This window comes from Lindgomyces ingoldianus (genome assembly GCF_010093535.1).
Source record: "Lindgomyces ingoldianus strain ATCC 200398 unplaced genomic scaffold BDR25scaffold_4, whole genome shotgun sequence".
Classification (NCBI taxonomy): Eukaryota; Fungi; Ascomycota; class Dothideomycetes; order Pleosporales; family Lindgomycetaceae; genus Lindgomyces; species Lindgomyces ingoldianus.
Genome location: NW_022985165.1, coordinates 1,654,842 through 1,665,983, shown reverse-complemented (window position 1 = coordinate 1,665,983; position 11,142 = coordinate 1,654,842). Strand labels below are relative to the sequence as shown.

General features: G+C 33.6%; 1 protein-coding gene across 1 annotated transcript; it reads left to right on the top strand.

The window, feature by feature from the left end:
* Nucleotides 1-9,147: 9,147 nt before the first annotated feature.
* On the top strand, nt 9,148-10,652 carry BDR25DRAFT_339902 (uncharacterized protein). Its single transcript, XM_033693452.1, has 2 exons — nt 9,148-9,222; nt 9,272-10,652. Exons 1-2 carry the CDS (start codon nt 9,154-9,156, stop codon nt 10,583-10,585), a joined length of 1,383 nt encoding a protein of 460 aa, XP_033552851.1. The 5' UTR covers nt 9,148-9,153; the 3' UTR covers nt 10,586-10,652.
* Nucleotides 10,653-11,142: the final 490 nt, after the last annotated feature.

Below are 11,142 nucleotides of genomic sequence, written 5' to 3'. Positions count from 1 at the left end.
TATTTTAATGCTAATAAAAAAACTAAAGTAAAGGTTAACACCTTAGAGAGTGTAATTTATAGCATTTTAAGCTAATTAGTCTTAGATAAGACTAGAGGGGCTTAATAAAGGCTAATTAGCTTCTTTTTAAAAAAGATAAGTAAAGCTAAGTATAATTATAATACTTATAATAAGAAGTTGCTTACTATTAATAAAAGTTTAGCATATTAGCAATATTACTTTTAGGGTCTACTATTTAAACTTTTTACAGACTATAATAATCTTTACTAGTTTATAGAAACTAAAACCTTAAACTACTAGCAGGTCTAAGCCTATAAAAAGATAACAGAATATAATTTTATTATTACACACTGTCTAGAGAAGCTAAACTTAGTAGATAGACCTTTAAGAAGACTTAACTACATTAAAGAGTTATAACAGCCTTTCTAAAAAAAAAATGCAGCGTATGTAATAAACATATATAACTTTTTAAATTAACAAGATTATAATAAAGAATTAATAGTTATAGCTATTACACATTCTTAAAATTCTTTAAGCTTAGCTAGGGACTGCTTTAAAAAAGAATAAGGGCTAAAACAGCTAGATTTTAAAAAAGCTATAGGCAAAAAACTAGAGAAAGATAATAATAAAGACTTTATATTAGGTATTAAAGAAAACTATAATAAAACAGACTTATTAAACACTAAAAGTAAAATAAAGAATAAAAAAAACTTTAACAAAAACACTTATCTTTAAAATAGGCTAGAATAACATGCTATAGCTAATATAGAAAGAAAGACCCTAATAATAGACTAAGAGAAGGCAGAAGCGTTTTAGAAGTGCTACAACAGCCTACTAGTAGGCTACTTTAGTGTAAAAAAGACACTTAAAAAGATTATGTGTTAATATAATTAAAAAAAGCTTAGAAAGGACGTAGAGGCGTACTATAACAACTGCCTAAGGTGCAGATAATTAGTGGCTTTACAACACTGCCTATATAGGCTCCTTCACTCTTTGCTACCGCCTAATAGGCTCTAGTAGGATGTTACAATAGATTTTATAACGCAGCTGCCCTCTTATAAATACTTAGGGTTAGTATACAATGTAATCCTTATAATAGTAGACTGTCTTACTAAGATAGCCTACTATGTGCTAGCTAAAGCTAATTAGAAGGCTTTAGACTTAGTAAAGGTTTAGTTAAAAAAAGTTATTTACCTTTATAAAGTTTTAAAAAACATTATTTTTAATTAAGGGCTAATAATAAACTTAAAGTACTAGAATAGTTTTTGTTACTATTTTAGCACATAAAAGATTCTTTTGTTAGCCTACTATTCTAAGACTAATAGGCAGACTAAAAGACAAAACTAAACTCTAGAACAGTACCTTAGATGTTACTGTTGCCTAGAACAAGATAATTAGGTAATGTAGTTGCTAATAGCAGAGTTTGCGTACAACAATAGTGTACACGCGACTACAGGAGTCACTCCTTTCTAAGCATACTACAGAGCGAACCTAAGAGGGCCAGATTGGCCCAGAGAACCCCTAGGTTGGGGGGAATCACATATGGCAAACAGAGTTGCTGCTAAAGCACTTACTTTATAGTTAGAATGCTGCTAAAAAATTATTGCTGCAAATATATATTAAAAAAAGTATGCAAATAAACAACAAAAGCATATATAGCTATAAGTAGAAAATAAAGTATTAGTCTCTAATAGACATATAAAATTAATAAGGCTAAAGAAGAAGTTAGACTAGAAGTTTTTAAAACTAGAGAAAGTTATAGCCTAGATTAGCGCAAAAGTATATAAAGTAGACCTACCTAATCTAGGAGAAGTTTATTTAGTGTTCTATGTCTTACTTTTAGAGCTATATACCTAGAAAGGGCGTCTTAAGTTGTAATTAGAACTAATTATAGACACTCTACGCGCTATAGAGGATAATGTGTACTATGTAAAGAAAATACTTAACTAGAGACAAAATCTAGTTAGAGTATAAAAATATTTTATAAAATAAAAAGGTTATTTATTTAAAAAGAACTTATAAGAACTTAAACCTAACATTAGCTTAAACACATTAAAAGCATTCTAAAAGAGCAGAGGAATATATAGCAAAAGATTAAATTATGCTAGTTTAGGTTAAACTTCTTAAAAAAGAGAAAGTAACTTAATAAATTAAGTATAGCTACTTTTACTTTATTTTTTTCTTACTTAAGGTTTTTTTAACAAGAGGTGTTTAATAGCGCTATAGAAATAAAAAGACAACATAGCCTATTTAGACCTAAAATTTCTTAGTTAGACTAAGTAAAGCTATTTTAGCATAAAATAGCTTACTAGAGTTAAGAAAAAAGTTATTTTAACCTAAAGAAATCTATTATGTAAAAGAAATAAACATCCTAGCCTAGAATAACTTATACTAGCAAAAAAAGGGCAGAGTTTAAGTCTAGTAAGACATTCTAGAATTTTTAGGATAAAAGAGCTGTAAAGTAAGTAAGCTAAAAGTAAATTAATCTATTACTACTAAAACAGTTGCACTTTAAGTCTAAAAGACATAATATAAGGGTATTTAACTTTATTAAGAAAAGAAGAAAGAAGCTTAAGCTAAAAAACCTAAAACTACACTATACTATGCATTCTTAACTATTTTTACTATAGGATGCGCTAGATTACACTAGATTGTGCCATCAAGGCCCTAAATTAGACATTAAGGTCCTCTGTAGGTAAATTTGCAACAGCAGAATAACTATTAAAATGTTTCTTATTATACCTAGTTAGCTACCTTTTTTTAGCTAAAGTTTAATCCTAACTAGCCTTATTTCTAATATTATTAGCCTTATTATGCTTTTTAGAGACATAGTAGATTGCATTAGCAGCTTTAGCAGTATTAACATAATAATGTTGCTTAGCTTTAGTAACACAGACACCTTTAACACTATATTTCTTCTATTATGCTAGTTAGCGCTAGAATAGTTAAGAATAGCGCACACCTACCTTCTTAAATAAAGTTATTATAGCTTTATTCTTATTAAAGTCTTTTTTAAGCGCCTTACACTTCTTTTTCTTTTTCTTAGCAATATTAGCTTTAGAGTAGGCGCGCTTCTTAAAAACAACTCTAGTCTTAGCAATTTTACCTATAACACTACTGTGCGCGTACAGATAGTTATTGTACAGGATTTTGTTTTTGCTGTAAACTATTAAGAGCTAGAATAAGGCTAATTAAGCTAAATTATGCTGCAACAGAAAGACTTACGCCTAAAGAAACTAAATAATAGTGTTTACTTATAACATAACTATTACATTAGCCTACACTAACTAAGCAGGGTTAAGTAAATTAATAGAGGCTAAAACATTAAGCACAGCATCCTTAAGAGCCTATTATTTAGGTTTAAAGGTAATAGGGAGCTATCTAGGGTTAGCCTAGACAAACTGCGCGTAAATACACTAGAAGGAGCTAGAATACACACCTTAAAGCACTTCTTACTAGATTTAAGGTAATAAGCACACTTAGTGTACTTAATTCTTTTTTCTTTTATGCTATAACATAACTTGTTGTCTATAAGCATATAACAGCTACTACTTTTATCTATAACGCTTTTACAGGACATTTTATTAACGCATTAGATGTAAGAGTTATTAAAGTGTAAGTTTATATTAGTAAAAGCTAATTAATCTTTTTTAAAAGAAACTATAGCTAGATTGTAATAAAGTAAACTGTAAAGGTTTATTTTAAAGTTATTAAGTAAAGTTAAGTATAAGAGAAAAAGCTAAAAGCAAATTAGGCAACAGGCAGGCGCAAGTAAAGTAGGATAGGACTATTAAAGCTTGTTAGCACCCCTTTGCGCTAGATTACGCTAGAGTAGCTTAAAATATACTTACCTTAAAAAGTTTAAAATCTTCTAAATTCTAAGCTGTAAAGAGGGTAAAAGTGTAAAGAAGATAAATTTCTAGGACAGTTAGACCCTATATATACTGTCCTAACTGCTACTTTATTAGTGTAAGATATACTGCTATTTTACCTTTACTTTTACTTTATACTTTTACTTTACTTTTACTTAATAACTCTAGGTTATTTTTAAATAAACTTGCATAGAATTAACTAAAATAAGCAGAAGTAAGTTTTTAGGGCATTATATAACACTTTTTTATGCTACTTAGGCTTATTGTTATCTGTTCTATCCTCTAAGTTGTAGGACTACTATAAGGGGGGATAATGTAAGGCCAGATGTCCTAGAACGGGCTAGTATAGCCTCACCTAACCTGTTTGGAGGTTGTATGACCTGTGCTTTATATATAAGCATAAATCCTAACAAGCAAAGCTTGGCAGCGATTTGTCTCTCTTACAATACACTCCTATCTTTCTCCGAAAGCTTGCTCTCAGTGCTATCCGTGCTACTTACCATCCCAGCTTTACAGTTATACATGCGACGCATATAACAACTTTAACCTGTAAGCTACCTAGTTAATAGAAACAGTTTAATAGACACAGTTTAATAGACACAGTCTAATAGACACAGTTTAATAGACACAGCTTTATAAAAATGCTAGGATGGAAACACTTTAATAGACACAGTCTAATAGACGCAGTTTAATAGACACAGCTTTATAAAAATGCTAGGATGGAAACGCTTTAATAAACACACTTTAATAGACACAGTCTAATAGACACAGTTTAATAGACACAGCTTTATAAAAATGCTAGGATAAAAACGCTTTAATAGACACACTTTAATAGACATAGTTTAATAGACACGCTTTAATAGACACAGTTTAATAGACACAGTTTAATAGACACAGCTTTATAAAAATGCTAGAATTAAAACACTTTAATAGAAACGCTTTAATAAAAGCGCTTTAAAGAATGCCTATAAATAGGCTTTTTTAATGTTGTATATAACTCTATAATTTTACTGTCTACAAACTTCTATAAACTTGTACAAACTTCTGCAGACTCCTAGAAACTTCTATAGACTCCTAGAAACTTCTGTAGACTTCTAGAAACTTCTGTAGACTCCTAGAAACTTCTGTAGACTCCTAGAAACTTCTGTAGACTCCTAGAAACTTCTGTAGACTCCTAGAAACTTCTATAGACTCCTGGAAACTTCTGTAGACTCTAGAAAACTTCTGTAGACTCCTAGAAACTTCTGTAGACTCTAGGAAACTTTTATAGACTCTTAAAAACTTTTAATGCAATTATAAAAGGCTATTAATTATTAGAACTTCTATTAGCTTCTAATCTAATTAGTAGCACTACTAGCAATTGCTAGGTCTATAATTACATTAAACTTATCTCTAACTGCGCGCGCGTACTTAGCAATATTAGTAAACTTAGAATTATCTGTAGTGTTAGGTTAGGCAGTTAGATATAGAAGGTCTACAGAGCCTTAAAGCTACACATGCGCGTAGTTAAATTTATTAACCTCTGCCTTAAGCATATTTATCCTAGTAGTGTATATATTAAATAAGTTAAAGAACTTATAGCCTACTAAATTATTTAAGTTTTAAAGCGCTGCTAATCTATCTATAATAAGCGTTTAAGCTAAGAGGAACATGTTTTAAATAGTAATAGTAAAAGTATAACTACTAGGCATATTCTTACTAAAAACTCTTTCTAACGCTATCTACACCTTCCTTACTTAGACATTGTAAAGGCAAGTTTAGTTAAACACTTAATTAATATTATATGTAAAGTTCTTATAGTTTTTTAAATTAATTTTATAGCTGCAGTTAAAATGCTCTAGGCCTAGATTAATTAGCTTAAACATATTTTTCTATCTATACTAGTTTACAAGACTAGATGCAAGGATAGCATGCTATAACTCTACAGTGTTAGCTAGCAAGAGAAGCTAGTAATACTAAAGCATTTTCTAGCTATAATTTATCTGCCTAGCGCTAAAGAAAATAATAATAAGAGGATCTATAAAGTATTATAACATGCTAATATTACTATACCTAACAGCATAGTGTACTGCAAGGAAGAGCTTAATCTCCTAAAGCATGCAACACATAGTACAGAACTTAACATCATCTACACTAGCGCCAGAACCCTACACCTAACGCCTAAAGGTAATAGTGCGTATGTTTTTAACTAACTATAAGAAATTATTTACTAAAAAATCTTTAATAGTGTTCTTTATACAACTAAAGCGCTTTAAGGAGAACTTATTAGTTATATGTTCTAAAAGAAGGCGTTAGCGTTGCATAGCAGCATAGAATAGTGTAGTAACACAGGATGTAAACCTCTAAACAACTAATAGTTCTAGCAGATAGTATTTACTATTATTTTGTGTAAGCTATGTTTAACACTACATAACAACATCTAACTTAATAGTATAGTGTGCAACCTTATCTGCTATAACTAGGCCTTAATACATTTAGCTAATAGTTAATAAAAGGTTTATCTGCACATAAAACTATGCAAGAACACTAAGTAACTACTACTTTTTATTATATAGTTAAGTTACTTAAACCTGTTTACTTTATATTAAGTAGATATTACACGCTGTAAGCTAATTACTATAGCATAACTAAAGGTAATTATTAAAATTATTACTAAAAATATTAGTAGAGTTATTAAGCACATTTAGACCTAATTAATCTAGCTAAATAGTATTATAAACTTTATAAGTTTTACTAATAAACTTTTTTTTATTAAATATAGCACTTAACTAATAATACTTAGTCTTAACTAAGAGTAAGTAGTCTAAAATAAGAAATGCTAGGTATTTAGAAAATGCTTTACTACTAAAGACATGCAATATAGCTTTTAGGTAAAGACACTTAATTAAATTAGTAATAAGACTTTAGAATATGTTATTATTAATACTATCTAGCCTATCTAATCTAGGGCTAAGTACAATGTTCTTAAAATCTAAGGAAACTGCTAGGTTATGCATAGACTAAGTAAGACCTAACTTAGGTAGCTTAGAAGCTAAAATAGCTACAGCATTTATTATGCTTTGCATAGTAGCTGTATAGCTTACCTTCTTATAGCGCGTGCAATCTATAAAGTTAATGTTGTTATACGTAAGTACTAGCTTTAGGTCCTTTATAAAAACTTATAATTTATTCTTTTTAGCACTATTAGTTCTTATTAGCTTAGAGGTTTATAAGTAATTTTAGAAGTTTTAAAAGTTCTAAAAGTTTTAGAAGTTTTAAAAGTATTAGAAGTATTAAAAGTATTAAAAGTATTAGAAGTACTAGATAGTATATATACTTAAGCTTTTTTTATAACCTTATTTATTAGCTTATTAGTGTAATAATATAAATAATATAACTTAAGTCTACTTAAGACTTTAATTACACAACGCTTTGTTCTAGACCTAATAAGATAAGCATCTAGCATAAATACTAAAGTGTTTAATCTCTTCTTAGCCTAAAAGAAGCACATAATACTAGTAATAGTAAACACACACTTTTTAATTACATTAGACTTATTAGCACCTTAGTAGCTTACATATCCCTAGCGTAAATTACATAATATACTTATAATAAAGTTATACTAAGTTAGCGCTTAATTCTAAATAGTTTAACTAGCATTATTAAAGTTAAGTATTAATATATTTATATTAAAATTAAAATTTTTAAAGTATATCTTTTATACTAGCTAATCTAGCTTTAAAGCATAATAATTTATTACATTTTTTATATAAAAGACTTTTATTTTAAAGAGTAAGTCTATTAAAGTCTTTAGCACATACTGCCTATTACACGCCTTATAATACTAGTAATACTAAAGAAGTGTATTGTCCTTTTTATTATCTACTTATTCTAGCATAAAGTCTTAAAAGCTCTATTAGACAGTCTGCAATGTGTCTACTATATACTGCAACTTCTCACGCCGCGACATAGGACTACAACGCCGCGTAGAGGCGCTAGAGATTCTACCTACTTAGGTAAGGTTACTAGAGGCACTTATATTATTATTATAGTTTATAAGTTAATCTAGCATAAATATATTCTTATTTTATTTAATTAAAGAGTTACTTGTTAGCTAAAAGAGCCTAAAAAGTAGGCTTAATAATAAAAAAAAGTTACTAAATAAAGCTATAGTTAGCGCGTCTGCTAGTGTGTCTGCTAGCGCGTTAGATAGAGTGCTAGCATTGTCTATGTTTAATGTATATTATAAAGTAAAATAAGCGCTTTATAGTAATAATAATTTTAAGAATTTTAACGCAGTATTAGAGGGTAAAGTACACTATTAAAGATAGCAACACTAATAGCTAATAAATAAATTAAGATACACATAAATAACTACTATTTTCTCTTAAACCTTTAAGACAGAATTACCTTTTTTTTATTTAGTATGTTTTAATTAGTTTAGAAGTTTTTAGAAGTTCTTAGAAGTTTTAATTAGCTTAGAAGTTTTAGAAGTTCTGTCTATTCCTAAATAAGTTAAGGGCGATTCTAGGTTGAGGGTCTGACTCGTGAGATAACCTGGCTGCACTCTTCGGCGAAGACCAAGCTGTGCTGGCACCTTCGATGGGGGTTGGCGGGGCATGGATTAGAAACATGACATAAGTAAATTTACCATACAAATCCGTTAGATATCGACGATGGTCTGCGCAAACGCAGTAGTGACTTTCCTTGAAGGCGATATGACTGGTTGGCAGGAGACGGCTCACGTGATCAAGGCGACATTCTACGGTCATGTAGAAGGGATCTTCGCTCTACAGTAGCTCGGGCATCCTTATCTCAAGAAGATGGATGACTTCGAGCTCTAGAATGACAAAGCATGATGGATCGATTGTGGGAGTACGCGACCTGCCTCATAAGGGTACGGTTGGGCCAGAAGTTTTCTTGTAGTGTAATTTATATCATAGGGCAGTAGGATCAAGACCTTGGCTTTTAATAAATTTCTTTAGGCTTCTGCTACTGCATTCTAGTAGCCGTGGAAATGTATATGTTTTAAGAGGTAACTAGGTCTTTAGGTTAATGCAAATGATATTGTTGAAATTTCTGAGTAGTATTCTTGGTACGTTAATGCCTACAATGCTACAGTAAGAAAAAGCGGATTCCAACTGCGAAGGGTCTTTCTCGAGTCAGAGTGGGAATTCAGATATTTGTCCAAGATCAGGTGGTCTGCTGCTCCTACTTGAGCTAGGCAGCAGTGGCCCGTGCACAAGCCTACTTAACCCCGCTCATTCCCTTTCCTCACCTCCTCTCCACAGCCGAACACAACATGGCAAGAACGATTCATCATAGGCCGCACTGGCTATCTGATCAGCCAGCGAATTATCCGGGGAAGGCCGTAAGTATCTTTCTCTGCAATGTTGATCACGTTTTCTGACCGTCAACAGACGAAATCATTTAATCGCCAATGTGATGATAGCGACGGGGTTAATTTCTGTGATTGTCAGCAAAGAGAAGGACCAACTGAAAGGTGCATGTACCATGGACGACATGTCGAACCGCTAGCATTTGCTTTGAAGGATATGCCGACCATGCCGCAAGAAGAGTGCCCGCTGTTCTCTAAGCTGCCTACAGAAGTCCGGCAAATGGTTTATGACTACGCTCTAACAGACTGCACGTCGCACCCCCTGGATGGAGACAATCCATATCGCCAGGATTTGTTTTATAACAGCCAGAAGATCACTATCCGTCGCCCTGATATTGCTGTCAATCTGCTTCAAACATGTAGAGCAATATATCTCGAGGCATACAGACTTCCACTATTGCTTAACCCATTCATCGTTTATAATTGGGGTTCGCAACCATCTAGCGATGTCACCCGGCCGTCATTTTACCGACTCGCACCCTGGCAATTTGCTCTTATTCATCGTCTGGATATCAGTCTCCAGCAGATCGCTCTTGAAGGAGACCAGTTGGGAAAGTACCTGATGGCGTGGAAACCCAACGACCGACATGAGGGTGCTGTCGTTGCGCCTCGATTCTACCAGGAGACCCGAAGCATGCATACCGGTGTCGTTACTCATTCGTTCAATTTTGGGATTCTGAAACATTATGGGCCACCTGAAGATGGTGTCGAGGTTACTCTTCCGAATAAAAACTATTTCTATCCGAATATCCACCCCGAGCAGCCAACGTGTTCAACCGCAAGGTCAATGTTGGCCCGTCCAATCACGCATTTGACCCTCCGACTTGCTCCTACAGACTGGTGGACTTGGAGTAGCAGCCCTGCCAGTGCTACTAGTCGTTTTGGCCTTGATCCAACTATTGGGGATGGCGGTAGTTTGGATCACCAACGCCCAACTCCAGCTCGCATGTTGAGGAATGCCGAGGAGAGACGTGCTGGCCGCTGGCCTGTCCAAAGTGTTAGCAAAGAGGGCAGCTCTTCTGGCGCTTCAAGCTGGGGTGCTCGAGTAGCCAAGCTTTCAGACCTCAAAATGCTCGAGCTTGTCCTTCAAACATTTGAAGATAAGAAGGATCAACTAGATTTGGTAACTGATTGTGCAAAGACCTGGACGTTTCCGCTGGACAATTCGCGACACCAGCTTGTTTGGGATGGAAAGGCAGAGAAGATGAGTTTTGAAGGAGAGGACGGGGCTCTTGGTGGCATATATGTTAACGGACACGGATATAGAGGGCAAGCTGGGAAGAAACCTAAGTTTGTGGTGAGCGTCATACGCTTTAAGAGGGTTATCGATCAATGAGTTTGTTGAAGCGTCCTCCGAATCGTCGCACAGGGAATTAGGACCATATATAATCATCATTTTCAACGCGCAATTAAGATATGAAGAAAAACTGAGTGCAAACAATGGATTCTCTACTGCCCTGAGCTTTTCCGTGCACATGGTGAGCGACAAATTAGGTTACCTTGATGTCCGTGCACATACTCCACCCTTCGAACCTTTTCTCTTCCTTCCACCGACCACCTCACATCTCCATAGAAGGCCACGTACGCCACCCCCGCATAAGATCGCCCTCGAAGAAAATGGATCCCAATAAAATGGGGACTAAGATGCTATGCATTGTGCGCGGACCTCGGCATCAACGCGTTGCTGTCGCGATGATGCGGCTGAATAAATCGCGTCACCTTTGAGGATAGACCTTATGGCTGGATTTGATATGGCAGCCTCTATGTTCGCGACGGACTCATTTCGGTGGAATGGAAGAGTAGTCAGTTTGAAGCGGTCGAGGAGGGAAGAGTGCGACACGGAATAAACGCTGCCGACAGAGTCTACTTATGCTGCCCAACAGCTTCCACACC

Coding starts and splice junctions, on each gene's coding strand:
- BDR25DRAFT_339902 (XM_033693452.1), top strand. CDS start 9,154: ATGGCAAGAACGATTCATCATAGGCCGCACTGGCTATCTGATCAGCCA. Junction 9,223..9,271: donor CGAATTATCCGGGGAAGGCC/GTAAGTATCTTT, acceptor GACCGTCAACAG/ACGAAATCATTTAATCGCCA.